Raw genomic sequence first — 16221 nt, 5'->3', positions numbered from 1 at the left:
TCACAAAATGCACCTAGAACAATGGGAGTTTTGAACACTGGAGATAGGAGCATACCCTTAAGTGGTTTCTAGTGCCACAACAGAATAGTTTTCAAAACAAAATACTTACAGAGCTGCCCATGTGGGATAGTGCTTCTTCAGCGCGTTCTGCTCTGGTTGCTTTTGTACTAACAGTGAATGCTCTTGTCACGTGGCTACAGAATTCAACAGAGATACCACAACTCTGGAAAGAAGACATCATAGGTTAAGCAGCTTACTGCCACGGAATACTCCATTTTCAACATTCTGGGTTTGATTTATTTTTTTTTTAAAGGAAGTTTCCTACACTTATGTACCTTTACTTCCAGCAGGAATGGGGAACCTTGGGGTCAAGGGCCTAATATGGTCCTCCAGGCCTCTTTATCCAACTTGTAGCATTATCCATAGGCTACACCCGTTATATCAGCTCTGTACCTTTCCTGGACTCATTTTTAATGTCTTATGATTCATTTTAAATTGTTCTTATTCATTGCATGGTTAAAAAAAACTTTTTCTGTATGCCACTTAGACGTTCTGAATATTAAGTGGTATATAAATGTCTGAAATAAATTGCCTGTCACTAGTATATGGAAGTTTTCACATAAGAGAACATTCAGCCCTTGAGTAAAAAAGCCTCCTCACCTAGAAGTAGTTCTCTTGACATGGAAAATGACTATGTATTTAGGCTAGAGAGCTATGTCTGTGCTAAAGTATTTCTTACTCTCTGGCCTACTGATGAGTGCAGGGCCTGAGCAGCCCCACCCACCCCAGGATGCTTTAATCAGCTGGCAGGCGAGGCTAGCTGAGAGAAGGAAAAGAGAGAGTGGAATGGGAGCACCGTATATTCTTCATGTTCTTTCTACTCTGAAAACAAAAGAGGACTGAGGAAGGAAGACACAGCAGAGAAACAATGCAGCTGGGATTAGGCTTCAGTGTCATTCAGCCCTTCCAAAGTTGAAAAGAGAAGAGTTTGTGTTATTTTGAAGGAAAGTTTTTGGGAGGAGGGGAGAGAACAAAGTAAGAACAGGGACCCTTGGATTTGATCCAAACTTCTGTTTTCTAAACCCCTTAGCCAAAGGATCTGATAACATACACTAAAGGGTACACTGCAACATTTTCCAGTGGGGTGGACCAAGAGCCCTTGTTTTACAAGTGGTATCCAGGCTGTTATTCCTGCATTGCAGGAGGTTGGACTAGATGATCCTTGGTGTACCTTCCAACTCTACCGTTCTATGATATTAAATTTGCCTACGTAACATATTACAGTGGATTTACAGTATTCTGAACCAGATTTTTGGCCAACATGCTTCCCCGTCCAGATGTTGCTGGACTCCCAACTCCCATCAGCTCCAGCTAGCCTGGCCAATTGTCAGGGAGGAAGGTAATACTATTTCAGCAACATCTGAAGGGCACCACATCGGCTAACGGCACATAGCATTTGCCGTTGACACCAAAAGTTGAGAGAGCAGATAAAAAAAAGATGAGGGTGAACTTACCATGACAAGATTAACCAATGAAACTGCATTCAGGCTGATGCCCCAGAGCCACATGACTCCAAACATGTTGACCAGGATCATAGCAATGGTAAGGGTAACAACAATGGCAGCCCACACTTCAAAACCAAGCAGCACCATTGTTACTAAGAATATTGATCCAAGGGAAATACTGAGGTTAAAGACGGTGTCTTTCACAATAGTGAGATATTGTTCGTAGAAAACATAGAACACACTATATAAAGAAAATAGAAAATTTTCACATTGGTAACAGATTAACAGAATAAGTCTTTTGAATGCTTGGCTACTTTGATGTCTTAATTCTAAATTATTAATTTCGTCTACTTCTCAAAAGAGAATGCCACTTTCAGATTTTTCAAAAAGTTTGGCAGAGGAAATAGGATTAATCTAGACATTTTAAAAAGCCAGGATGCAGAGAGTAGTCATGCTCTCGCTTATAGAGTTTAATTTTAACCTATGTATGTTCTCTATCACTATATGTCTATATTTCTGGTCTGTGACTAATAAATCAATTCATTCATTCAGAGAGTAACCAATTATTTATAGTGTTTTCGCCATTAAAGGAAATTATGCAAAGTAATTTCCCAATTATTTCCAAAAAATCAAACTAAATATCAAGAAAGGATGCGAAAGCTTGAAAAAGCAGGAATACTGAAAGAATTGCTAAGCTACTGCTGCAAGCAACTTGGGAGGAATGTAACCTAGGTTGTGTCCTTGAAAGGGCTGGGTAAAAGTTCATGAGAGGCATGTGCATTCTTGCCTTTGAACACTAGGGGGAGCTAAACCCACCAGGCCGTCAGCATTCCATCAAAGGAAAGGAAAGTTTCAGGACGATTCAGTAACCCCTGTTATATTACAGGGTGTAAACTGTTGTTCTTAAAAGCTATGGCTCTGAAATTTGTACAATGGCATTTTGATATTCACAGTTTTATGTCCAATCAACATCATCACCCCATGGTTCAGTAACAACATTCAACCCACCAGAATGTGTATTTTTCACCCAAGATTGGGCTTATACACACACCACATTGTACTGATTTTAAACACACTGTCTGGAAGCCTCAACTAGTACAAAATACCCCATTTGTGTAGGTTGGCAAAAACAAATCTCACCAATTACAGAATATTACCACTGGGTTTGCTTCCACATTCTATTAAAAGTGCTCTCTCCCCCCCCCCCCCCGTATAGCCTAAACATGGACTCCTTGAGAGCACGCTGTGTGTCTAGATTTCTGGTGTGCAGGCCCTTGACAGGTTTGTTATGTTCCTCTTTGGTCTCTTTTTGGAGACATGACGGAACTTCATTGCACCAGGTCTTCAGAAATTAATAGTGTATAACAGTTCCGTTTGTTTTCCTGTTTTAATATCCATGAGCTGCCATGGGAACTTCTTGCTGTTAAAAGCTGGTATATAGGTAAGTCAAAGAAAAAAACACCCTGTAACACTTTGAATGTGTAAGTATTTGGTAGGGGGAGGGGGAACAGAGGTGGAGAAAGAGCCACATACCTGTAGGGGAATACGTGATAGCTCTTTTCTTCAGTGCTCATGGATTTAGTAATGTTGTATGCTATCACACGTGCTTTCTTCATTGCATCAATGAAGTCTGCAGAGGTTTTCAACACTGTATGGTAAGTCATGAAGTAGGTAGCTCCAACTTCAGAGCTGTTTCTAAAGTTAACTGCAGAGCTATATGCTGCATGTCCTCTGTAAAGAAAAGTACAGTTAGCACACATATCAATGGAATGATTATTAGGTTCCTTCAGTTACAATTAGCTAAGGCATCCAAGAGACAACTAGCTTCTACAATGCTGTTAGGACACTCCTGGGCGCAGTACTCTACAATTGTGTAACAATTTGCTAATCTAGAGAGATAAGGGAACACAGCATTTTGCCAAGGCAGGCGGCCAGTGTCCTTCAACTGACATCATTCTCATCTGTCAAGAAGGAAGGCAAATGGAAGAACAGGCACAGAGCAAATGTAAAATGGTGGAAGACAGTCATTCGCTTCACCCCCGATACTGTGTTGTCATCTTCCTCAGTAGGCCCTGGACTACCACTATCTGACTTCTAGCCAAAGAAACCAGCACCCTATGAGTTGGATCCACACACAAAAAAGCTCCTCTCTGATGGAAGGGTGTGTGAAAGGAGAGAATCTATGGATCCAACCGAACACCCATCACAATTGTGCCCAAATATGTAATTCTGCAAAATGAATGCAGGATCCAGCTTTGTGATGCTTTATTCAAGGACTGCAATGATAGATATGTGAAACAACAGAAGGCAATGTTCTGGGCTGTCAGAATGAAGGCCAGACACTTAGATTGGTATTGCACAGCAACAGCAGGGGTACGTATGGAAAGTAGCAGCACAGCATTTTCTGGGATGTGGCAGGGAGGACAGGGAAGCTCCAGGTTAAGACAGACTTTGCAAAGCTGTGCACACATCTGTGGGACAAAACCGTCGCCAGCCCAGAGCTGCCCTGATTTCATCACCTCACACTGCCTGATCCCATCAGATGCAGCACAAATGCCTCATTTACCACTGGTGGTCTGCGTCTCTTATACTTTATGACTACAGTGTTTGTCAGAATAAGTTTTACTTTGAAGGAAAATGTGTCCCCTCTAAATGCTCCCCTGTTGACACATACCCTTTGCCACATTTTGGATTAGGGTTATCAGAGAGGAACATGGGCAGGAATTTCATGAAGTCTTCACCCTGAGGTCTCTTCTTCCCTTCTGGAGTCAGTGGCCGGCAACGCACACAGGATGGATCCACAACTGCATAAACATTGTTGGAAAATGTATGTTAATTGGCTACACACACAAAAAAAAACCTGCTTCACAATAAAGCAGTTTCATCAAAGAACCAAGATCTTAGCTGAAGAGTCCCATATTTTTGTGCAAAAGACACCCAAGCAGTTACTCAATTAGAGGAACACCCCAGCTGAACTATGTATGAAATGTTGGAAGATTTGGGTCAGACTAAAGAAAGTACTTCTTCACACAGTGCATAGTTCAACTATGGAATTTGCTCCCATGGCAAGCAGTGATGGCCACAACTTGGACAACTATAAAAGATTAGACAAATTCATGTGATGATAAGGCTACCAGTAGCTGCTAGCTATGATGGCTAGGTTCTGCTTCTATAGTTGAAGGGAGTATGATTTTGGATACCAGTGGCTGGAAACAATGGGAGGGAAGAACACTTTTTCGCCCAGGCATGCTGCTTGCAGGCTTCCCATGAGCAACTAGTTGGCTACTATGAAAACAGGATGTTGAACTAGATGGCCTGATCCAGCAGGATCTTCATATGTAAGCATTTTTTAGCAGCAACTGCCATTGGATTCTATTCAAATGTCGCTATGTCTATAATCCAACCCAAATGAAGATGGCACAAAGCTAAGAAGTCTACTTTCCTAAATTTAAAACAGAAGTGCTTAACATGGCAAGCTCTACAGGAAGCAGTTCCCTGTATAGCAGTAGCTGCTACACCACACAACACATTACTCACCTATGTGTAAACGTTATGAAAAGTGTTGGAAGCAAGAAAGGGGACTTGCCTCCATGATGCTGATATGAATCAGGCCAGTTCTTAATGTACAATATGTGTTATCAACACTAAACTATTAGCTGTATTTGTCAATATGTAGGAATTTAAAAGCATACTCCACATCCTGCCCCCACGTAAAATATGCAAGCTGGAGTAGGTAGGCATGGCTGGCATCAAAGCATGCTAAGAATTCCACGCATCCCAACAGGAGAATCCTGAGCAAGACGTGTATAAGGGAGTGTACAAAGGCAACAAACAGTACCTGAAGCATTGCAGAACTGCCCAGTGGTGTTGTAGATTCTGCAACAAGTTGACTGTGGTTTGACCCAATCAAAGTAGTCATCAATCCACGAAGAAGGAGCATAGCCAATTTTTGTGCTAAAATATGAAAAACAAGCCACCTTTACCCAAACATTATTAATGAACTTTCAAAACAGGACATTTCTCCTACTAAATGTTAAGTATACACAACAGTCTAGTTTGTCTGGAGGATTAGCAATTGTTTTCCTAGACTACAAGTAGAAGCGTTCAGAATTTCAAAGTTCATCTCATGTAACTTAAACTGCCATTGGAAAATCTATGACTTAAAAAAAAAAAAAATAAGGATGAGTACTTTACAACAAAATGCCATACCATAAAATATACTTAATTTGATTGTAAATCATTTTGAGGGTTAAACAGAAAAGTGGCTTTCATCCTTATGAAATTGGCCAAAAATCTGGAGAAGAAGAATGCTTCTGCCTGTTGCCCAAAGATATGTAATGAAGGAGCGAGACAAGCCTCCTTGGAGAGAGCATTCCGCAAGCAGGGAGCCACTGCAGAAAAGGGTCATTCTCAAGTTATCACTCTCTGGACCTCTCGCCAAAGAGGCACATGAAGAAGGGCCTCAGATTATGATTACAGTGTCTGGGTCAGTTTATTTGCTGAACAGACTTTATGAGGAAAAAAGTAAACACTTACTAACTGTTAATCTCTGCTGCATCAAATATTTCTTGAACCAGGGAGTTGTTGTCACATCCTGTTCCACCACACACCATATTTTGCCCATCCAAAGTAGTATAGTCATGTCCTTCTTTTAGCACAAAGTATACTGGAGGACCTGCATGCAGGTATTTGCTGAGAGAGCTGAAGTAATCCAACATGTACGAGTCCTTATACAAAAAAGGGGAGAGGGAATGAGAAAAATAGGAAGTTACCTATAATGCTTCTCTCTACCCTATATATGGTAAGACAAGAGTAGTATGTTGTTTGCAGTTGTTTTTCCCAAAGGAAAAAGAAGAAGCAAAAGTCACTTACATCTGGCATTGACAGGCTCTGGTCCAGGCCAATCTCAACCTTGTTGGCAACTGCTATGCTGAATGACAGCACACCCACAAATACGGATATCTAAAAATATGTGATATTTCAAAAAGTGATTTAATTCACAGAAACAACTTTTATTTACACATTCAAAGAATTATGCATCTGTTAAACAATTTGGTTCCTGATATCAAGGTCCAGGTTTTCATCTATGTTTGGATATAATTGGATGCTATTTTGAATCAAGATAGTGGACTGAACTGTTCAACACTGAACTGATTTTAAACACCAATTTCACTGCAGTGGCTTTTCTGTTTCTTAGAATTCCCGAGCAATGATGGACAGAAGGCTGCTAGTCAACTTAATATTGCTGTAAAATATACCGTATTTTTCCATCTATAAGACACCCCCATGTATAAGATGCCCCCTATTTTGGGGGACTCAGATTTAATAAAATGGGGGGGGAGATGTAGCCATGTATAAGACGCCCCCTAATTTTTGACATTATTTTTTAGGAAAAAAACCTAGTCTTATACATGGAAAAATATGGTAGCTAACATCTAATATATTAATCACAAGAACTCCAGAATAAAAACAAAAAAAATTCCTTCCAGTAGCACCTTAAAGACCAACTAAGTTAGTTCTTGGTATGAGCTTTCATGTGCATGCACACTTCTTCAGATACCTGAAGAAAGCTCATACCAAGAACTAACTTAGTTGGCCTTTAAGGTGCTACTGGAAGGATTTTTTTTTTTTTTTGTTTTGACTATGGCAGACCAACACGGCTACCTATCTGTATCCAGAATAAAAAGTATGCCATACTGCATTGGCAATGTGGTGGAAGCAACAATTAGAGCTTACAGACTACCACTATTTCATTCAAACTACCAAATAACTTAAGAAATCCTGAAAAACATCAATGATAGTAGGGAGAAGAATCTTCACAAAGTATCGATGAACAGTTAAAAGACTCAACTGTTGGATTTTGATTGCTAAAGTTAGCATAAAAGTACACCCCCCCAAATGAAAAAAGACTTTTAGCCAGTCTCAAACATGAATGTCTACATACCACAATTGGTCTCATCCAATCCTTAAGAAGAAATGGAGAATATATATTTTTGAAGAATAAAAACAACACACTTTCAGAGTGCTGAACACTATTGATCTCTTCACCACCTTTGATACAACACAGAATATCGTATCGATTTTTCTGAAAAACAAAATGCCAAAATGAAATAAGCTGAAGTAGCAATTAAATTACTCAAAACAAACATTGAATGTATTGTAGCAGGCTTACCTCTTGGCGTTTAATATCCAAGCCCAAGAGGCTTACAAAGCAAGTAATTTGAAGAAGAAAGTCAATAAATACGGCCACTGCAGCAAATAGGGAGAAAGTACGAACAGCAGGCATAGTGGATAAAGATCCTAAAAGAAAGACAGAAATATAAGCATTGCACTGTCTCTCTCAATATGAAGAAGTGCAAAGTTTATTTTAATCCCTGGATGTCAAATTAACAGTGCATGATTAAGACTTCTACAAAAAGATGACAGAAGATCATCTCTCAATACCACAGGCAGCATGCATAGCAGCAGGTGCTTTCAAGGGTGAATACAATCTCATGTAAGATAATTTCAGTAGATGCCATAATTTCACAAGCAACCACAGAATAAATGTTGCTTTATCATTTTGTTCTGCACGATGACCCTTTTCTTCCCTAGCAGCCAGCAATACATTGGGTAGAAGACAAATTTAACATTACCAGCTAGAATTTAGCACAATGTAAAAAAAATAACAAAAAATGGGATGATAAGCTGTATAATGGTTTTGCTTTTTTGCTTTTAGTAACTTTCAGAATCCCTGATACAAATCTTGTGTGTGATCATTTCCACCAGCACTCCCCACCTCTGTGACAGAAGTTCCACTGCACAACGTGGAATAGAACCATTAGAAATAATGGCTTAATAGACCATACATGTTCCAGTTAAGCAGAGTATGCATTTATATGAACCCTGCAAGTGATGAGGATGAACAGAGTACAGTGGTGCCTCGCAAGACGAAATTAATTCGTTCCGCGAGTTGCTTCGTATTGCAATTCTTTCGTCTTGCGGAGCGCGGACTCCCTGGGTATTAACGGCTTTAAGAAAAAGGAAGCAAACTCGCAAGACGTTTTCATCTTGCGAAGCAAGCCCATAGGGAAAATCGTCTTGCGAAGCAACTCAAAAAACGAAAAACCCTTCGTCTTGCGAGGTACCACTGTACAACATACTGTATTTTCCCGTGTATAACACACCCCCATGTATAAAACGACTCCTATTTTTTCAAACTCCAAATTAAGGAAATGGGGGGAGCTTGCCCAGAGCTGCTGAGCTTTTTTTGGGGAGGGGATTGACGACAATCGCTTACCTGCCTCAACGCCACTGCCAATTGCCCACCTCAACAAAGCCACCAATCGTCTGCCCGGACGCCACCAATCGCCCACCCAACTGCCACAGCAGCAGCCAATCGCCAGCACAATCGCTGCTGCCCATCCCCCCCCTCTGCACTATCCGTGTATAAGATGACCCACAATTGTAAAAATTTATTTATAATACAAAAACATCATCCTAGACATGGAAAAATATGGTATAGTGAAACAAAAAAAAAATTACAAACTAAAAATCCTTACCCAATAAAAAGGCCACTGTCTCTGAAAATGATGACAGGAACATACTAGGAGCCACATCTCCAAGGATTCGGCCTATCTGCTTATCTAGAGTTTCACCTTGAAGGCGTTCATCTCTCTGAAATAGTATTCATTTGTTAGAAATCAGCTCTAGAGAAACTTCTCCTTGGATCTATGATCCAAACATTTGTATTCAAGGAAATATAAATACGCATCTAATGTTCCCTAGAATGTACATCAGTCTTCCCCACTCAATTCTTATCACAGAACAGTGATCATTTCACACAGTCACTATAGAAAATGAACATATATGAATTTTCTGGTTCTCCTTTTCCCATTTCTAGTCATTTCTTTGTTCCATGTGCACTAGAAGAAAACAAAACTTATCTCTTTATTTTTTGTATAGTACAACCAGAATTTCAAGTGTAAGGCCCTCTTACACTTATCCCTCTGAAGGCAACACACGGGCAGTAGGATTGTGTGAATCTTTGGGATATATTCAAGTTCTGTTAGGGTTTGGAGGAGCGATGGTAAGAGATAAACTGAATGGTATTGTTAGTGTATTCTCTCTCTTTCTGAAAAATCAATAAAACATGTTTTTAAAAGGATTGTGTGAATGTCCCTGTCCACAAAGAGAGAGAAATCCATCTCCAAAAGGGAGGTCCAAGCATGGAGGCCTCCTCACAGGAGCAGAGGAAACGTCTACTGCTGCTGGTGGTTCTTCACCAGGGCTTTGACAATGGAAACAGCAACAGGGAGAGAGTTCCAAGGGCATGCCAGGACAATTTCCCCTCCCATTACAGAAAAGCCTGCAAAGGGCGGGAAAGAAAAGATGACCAACACCCAACAACTACCCACAAAAATACCCATCCTACAGAGGTTTGACAGTTCATGCCCCAGCTGGAAGAAAACCTCTACTAATCTATGAATTTCAGACATTAATATTAATAAAGCATGAGCTTATTTTGGATCAGACCAAAAGATCCTCCTAGTCCATTATCCTGCATGTGGCCTACCATTTCCCTCCAAAAAATCCACAAGCAGGATAAGAAGGCGATGCCTTCTCTTGCTGTTGCTCCCTAGCAAGTAGTATTCAGTGTCAAACTATTCCTTAACACAAAGTTGCCATATAAGCATCAATATGGTTATCCTCCATAAATTTGTCTAATCCCCCTTTAAAAAGCTAGCCACACCAGCAGCAGTTATATACTGTGGCAGTGAATTCCGCAAGTTATATTATGTGATACAGTACTTTCTATTGCCTATCTAGAATATATCACCATTCAATAACTACAGAGTTACAGCTTTATGTGAGAGAAAGAAAAACTTCTTTGCATGTGTATGATTTTATAGTCTGTCACATTCGCTTCCAGAGTCATCTTCCACCCTAAACTAAACAGATTTCAGCCTCTCTTTGAATGGAAGACACTCCAACACTTTGATCATTTGGGTTGTCCTTTTCTAGATCTAGGGTACTAAATCTGTACACAGTGTTCCAAATGCAGCAGCACTACATATTTGCATAAAAGCATGAGATATAACAGCAGTTTAGTACAAAGATGCTAGGACAAGCTTGTAAAGAGCCGCCCATCTGGAAAACCATGACATTAAGCAAGCTAGCAGGGAAATTAAAGGAGAGTGGGTTGTGTCAGGGTGCTATATATATATATATTGTGTGGGCTAGTAGCGCAATGGTTTATTTGCAAAATCGTAATAGAAGGTAGATATCCTCAAACAGCTGTACTGTTCTCCAGCACCTAATGAAAGGCAATATATTGCACTATCGTTTCTCAAGTGTTCCAAGTATTTTCGTTTATTCCCAACCAATTTCCCAGTAAGGACACTTGTTCTCTAGCATATTATATGCCAAGTCTTTTTACTTTTTCAAGTAAACACAATTCTAATATGGGAGCGCTTTCTTTTTTTGTGTGTTGAACTCATTAATACTCAACATCTCACAAAATCACTTGAACAGGATTTCAAAAAGCAACACTACATGTAATACAACAGAACCAAATGATATCAATACCTCTTGCATCAAGGGGCCATGGCTCAGTGGTAGACCACATTCTCTGGATGGGATGATCCCATCCTAGATTCCTGGTATTTCCAAGTAGGACTAAGAAAGACTTATGTTTGTACACCTGGAGCGCTAGTGGCAGTCAGTATGCACAAAACTGAGCTAAGGGGACCAATGGTCTCATTCAGTTTAAAGTAGCTTCCTATCTGATCACAATTTAGAGGTACACTACTGGCCTAAATGGGCCATTGATCCCACTTGTATATTCATATTCAACTTATATTAGCAGCTTATTCATTACACACTAGGGTGGCGAGGAATCACAAAAATACCTGAAATGTCTGGACAATAATGAAAATGTTGTCCACTCCAACTGCCAACACTAAAAATGGAATGACTTCAATAACAATCAATGTTAAGGGAACTCCAAAATAGCTGAAGATGCCCAGAGAACATGCAACTGAACTCAGTACAATCAGAATGCCTGCAACGCCCAAGGAAATTTTTGAATCCACCTAGCAAAAGAAGAAACAAATCACAACAATTATATTTAAAATACCTGATTGGTACCCATTATAAATGTTTTTCAAGTACAATTGTAGCTTAACAAAACTATATCACATCAAAATCTAGGTCTAGTCTTGCATAAAAAGAGCCAGAATAGGAATGTGTATCCTATTAGAAACCACCCAGTGCTGAAAACTAGCATCAAAATATCATTAAAACTTCAGTGTACACCCACAGCACCTAATCCAGCCAGTGATATACTGTATAAAGAAATGTCCTTTGCTGGATTAGTGAGAGAATGATTCTGAGGTTGAATAAAATATTTCCTTTTGGTACTTTGAAAAAGAGAAGGAACCTGCAACCAACTCAGTCAACACAAAACAGTTGCACTGAGCAGCCTATTTCTGTTAAATTTTTCATATTATATTACATGACAAAGCATTTTTAAAAAACCATTGTTTGAAGCTAATGGAATTCCCCTTATAAGAGTAAAAACACACACAGATGAGCATAATAGTAGTCAAGTATATAATAAATGTTTCAGCCCACTTTTATTTGTTGTAGACTTGCTTTTAAACCATTAAAGATACATACCAAGAATCTAGCAGCACTCTTGATGTGTCCCAGAGCTATAGAGATATACACAAACATTACTGCGTAGCTAATTACAACAGTACCAACATCACCGTAGCTTTCCCGGTCTATTTCATCTTCAATGCTACGCTCAGCAGAGAAAGAAATTGTTAAATTTGAGTTGTTATAGTTTTTCACAAAAGAGATGAACCTGAAAGACAACAAATCAATGGGTTCTTAGAATGTCAGAAAATTTCTCACATTATTCACATAGGCCTCCATTTTTTTTAATGTTGTACTTTTGGACTAGACCCAACATTCTACTTTATCTTGATGATTACATGCTTCCCAGATGTCCTAGGTTATCCTTGGGCTCAATTCATACTTTTAAGAAAATGTGAAATGTGAAGGACAAAAGTAAAGGCTGCCTCACAGCCTGCTTCAGCTGGATGTTCTGTTACCGCCTCCAAAGGGTGTTCTATGGGGACACCCTCGACTTTTTATATTTTTGTGGGTTTAAGATGTAGTTTAATGTTACCTATAAGCCACCTTGGAAGGATCTGTATCATGAAAAGAAGGATATGAACAAACTTCTGATGCCGTCTTCAGCATCTTATGCTTGCATAGGGAAACTGTTTGTGCAGCTCCAAGGTTACACTAACTAAAAGTTATGTCAGATAAAACACTAGCAGTTCGTCTATAACATGTTCATTTCTGAGTTACACGAATAGCTTGTTGTTTGTTTAAAAAATTGTGAAGTGGACCTTGCCAGATTCTCTTGGGCAGGCAACTGACTCATCTCCAGTATAAGAATTTTACATGCAATGTTTCAGTTAAGCCTCAATTAGAAAGACTTACTCCTTTTCCCAAGCCTGTGCTTTCATTAGCCTTTCTGTGTCGTTGTAGTAATTCTTGACAGGAAATGTGATCACAAGGGCTGTAGCATTATTGTAATTTTCACCTAGGCATTAAAAAAAAGATAAAATACATAAGGAACTATTTTAAGGATTATAGAAGATTATAGCTAGCATGACCAAGGAATGATGGGAACTAGAGTCCAACAACATATGGCAAGCAACATGTTGTCTACTCCTGTTATAAAGTGTCTTTCATATTCACTTCATGCTACTTCACTAAGTAAGACCCATTTTATTTACTAGAAGAAATAGTGTCATGAGTGCTAACCTAAGCCGATTTACACAGACGTAAATGCAACCAATCTCAATGAAACTTTCCACCAGGCTTAGGGGGCCCAACTACTAGTCCTCCCCCCGCTCCACACACCATTGTCCTCAGAAGGTACTCCATCATCTCTCCTCCCCAACCCATGCAAAGTGTTACAATTGCTTTTAGGTATGTATGCTTGAGTCTTCAATGCTGAATAAAGTAAAAGAATACTAGCTCACACACTGGCTGTCAGCCAGTGCACTGAAATTAAATAGTATTCACCAGAAAATTGGTTTTCCATCCAGACTAAATACTACACTATCTTACTAATTCCTGCTAAACAAGAAAATACAGTTTGTTGTGTGCAAGTCACTCTATTCCTCACCATGAATATTTTCCCACATGGCATGGAAACACCACATGGCAGTGGTAAGGTTTTGACAGCAATTTGAGATGCAGTGTGTATTTCATAGCTGATAAAAGTGTAGGCTATAGGCTGGATACTAAGCTGGTTGTATTACCTTAACAGTCTTGAAAAGAGACTGAGAATCACAACAAATGGATGTGGAGGCTACACCTTCATTTCAGCAAGGCTTCCACACCTGTTTTGATCCTTCACACCTACCATCATATCCTCCCATCACCAACCAAGGAAACACAGGGCCACCAAATGTTCCCAAACACGGATCGTGAAGCAAGGTTGTGTCATTCAAAGAGGCTGGAGCCCTGTGAAATTCATATACAGTTGTTGACAGTTATCCAAGTAGAACATTGCTTGTTACAATATTGCAGTAGATCATATTTTGAAGTGAAGGGCATTTACTTTGGAATGCCCTTCAAGTTTCCTTGACTCCATCTCATTTTCTCCCTTAACACCTCAATCATGTATATTCTCTACTTAAAGGTAAAGGTAAAGGGACCATTAGGTCTTAGTCATGGACGACTCTGGGGTTGCGGCGCTCATTTCGCTTTACTGGCCGAGGGAGCCGGTGTACAGCTTCCGGGTCATGTGGCCAGCATGACTAAGCCACTTCTGGCGAACCAGAGCAGCGCACGGAAACACCATTTACTTTCCCGCCGGAGCGGTACCTATTTATCTACTTGCACTTTCACATGCTTTCAAACTGGGACTGAGCAACGAGAGCTCACCCCATTCCAGGGATTCGAACCGCCAACCTTCGAACCGGCAAGCCCTAGGCTCTGTGGTTTAGACCACCCTTCCTTACTTACCTACTCTGAAGCAATTTCCAACACAGTAAGTAATCCTATTTCCAATCATGTAAGTATAGCAATAAGGTGTGAGAACTTTACAAGTACAAAGATCAGCCCAATTCAGCCAATTGTTCAAACCTTCATAAAGCAAATTTTATGAAACCAGGAACAGAAACTAGGGAGCAAGCTCAATCTCCACCCCAGGCACTGGCTTATATTAATCCAGAGTTCATCAGTTTGCAAGGAATTCTGTCCAGGCTCCAAAGCAGTGGTGGGGCTTGGTATCCTGATCCTAGACACAAAGCATGGTGTATGAATGACGCTTTCTCCAAACCAAGTCAACAGCTCCTTTTTAGTTTTACTTAAAATGTATTCTACAATCCCTGTATCAAGCAAACTATCCAAGAAGCATGTAGACCAAAGAAGGAAACGAAAGTCGGTCTGTCAAACAGATATTCAAAAGCAATTTTGACAAGCTACAAATATATATGTGAAATATCACTGTGCTTACCGGACACAGTACAAGAGGTGAGAGTGGTAGTCAGCGTAGACAAAAAATTCATCACCAATACTGTGATCTAGGACAGAATGACTGTTCTGGAAATAATTAAGTACACTTAAAATAGTACAGTTGTTGTTGGAGGGAGCAAGAGGAGCCAGGCAGATGTCCTTCAGCATTACGGTGTCATTTTTATAAGAAGCAGTTATGTTTTCAATAGCATTCTGCAAGTCTAGCACCTGAAAGGATGAGAAAGGAAGAACTTAAGTGTCATAGCACTTATGTCCATGCATCAAACAACCTTTAAGATATGGTGGATAAAGCTAACCAACTGTGGCTCAAACTGTACAGTCTAAAGGAGATTAGATGACAAAAATGCAGGTTTCATAGTACTGCTTAGAATGTATGGTTTTATTTTATTTTATTATGCATTTATGCTGTAAGCTACCCAGAGCATTGATTTACAGTGGAAGGGTAGGACATAAACACAGAATTCTCTATTATACTTTAACATACAGCAACTGTTAATTCTACAATAGGCTAGTTCAGACATAACTCTAAGCCTGGAGTTCCCAAGCATAGCGGCCTCAGACACCCACTAAGACAGGCTCTCTGCCACTCCTAATTTTTAAAAAATTGTGGTTTTGGGGGCTTATTTTGGTTGTTTTGCTTGTGGGGGAGCGGTACTAAGCATTGACAGTTCCTCTGTGAAATGGGTGCTTTGTGGTACACCCTCTGCAGTTTAGATTTTCAAATGTCCCCCTAGGCCTAATAGGATGGATGCTTGCTCTAAACCACAGTTTGTATTACAAGAACAAGCTGAGGTGAGCCTTGGGCTTGTAAACTCCTACCTCTCCCCCTGGCAAAGCCTGTAAGTTAGAATGTGAAAGCTTTTCTTTCTATTTCAGATTAACCACTACATGCAGTGTCATCCAAAAATTGACAAACTGAGGTTAAGAGTAACTATGATTAGTTGAGAAACAAGCCAACTTCAAAACCAGAATTTATGAAGCTAGCTTGATTCAACTAACCACAGTAAAGAGTAATCATAGTTGAGGGTTCAGATGACATGATAAACTGTAGTTAAGCGAAAGCAGATATGGAGACTTCCAATCCCCTTATTGAGGCATCATCGGAAAAGGAGTTAGGAGCATGCGAGTCTGGTGGGAGACTTAATTCATTTGGAGTGCTAAACCATGG

At 39.9% G+C, this 16221-nt stretch overlaps 1 protein-coding gene across 1 annotated transcript in view; it reads right to left on the bottom strand.

The window, feature by feature from the left end:
* The window catches only part of NPC1 (NPC intracellular cholesterol transporter 1), a 35216-nt gene that overhangs the window by 1617 nt on the left and 17378 nt on the right, over positions 1-16221 (bottom strand). The window contains exons 9-23 of the mRNA XM_081919178.1: positions 15034-15260; positions 13936-14036; positions 13002-13104; positions 12165-12354; positions 11396-11578; positions 9047-9161; positions 7678-7805; positions 7450-7590; positions 6378-6467; positions 6042-6232; positions 5344-5459; positions 4180-4309; positions 3039-3236; positions 1515-1746; positions 110-223 (exon numbers count right to left, since the gene is read on the bottom strand). Of these exons, the coding sequence (XP_081775304.1) occupies positions 110-223; positions 1515-1746; positions 3039-3236; positions 4180-4309; positions 5344-5459; positions 6042-6232; positions 6378-6467; positions 7450-7590; positions 7678-7805; positions 9047-9161; positions 11396-11578; positions 12165-12354; positions 13002-13104; positions 13936-14036; positions 15034-15260 (2259 nt within the window). The remainder of the gene's footprint in view (positions 1-109; positions 224-1514; positions 1747-3038; positions 3237-4179; positions 4310-5343; positions 5460-6041; positions 6233-6377; positions 6468-7449; positions 7591-7677; positions 7806-9046; positions 9162-11395; positions 11579-12164; positions 12355-13001; positions 13105-13935; positions 14037-15033; positions 15261-16221) is intronic.

Source organism: Podarcis melisellensis (genome assembly GCF_964234715.1).
Source record: "Podarcis melisellensis genome assembly, chromosome: 7".
NCBI classification, from domain to species: domain Eukaryota; kingdom Metazoa; phylum Chordata; class Lepidosauria; order Squamata; family Lacertidae; genus Podarcis; species Podarcis melisellensis.
This window is presented reverse-complemented; position numbering and strand designations above follow the sequence as displayed.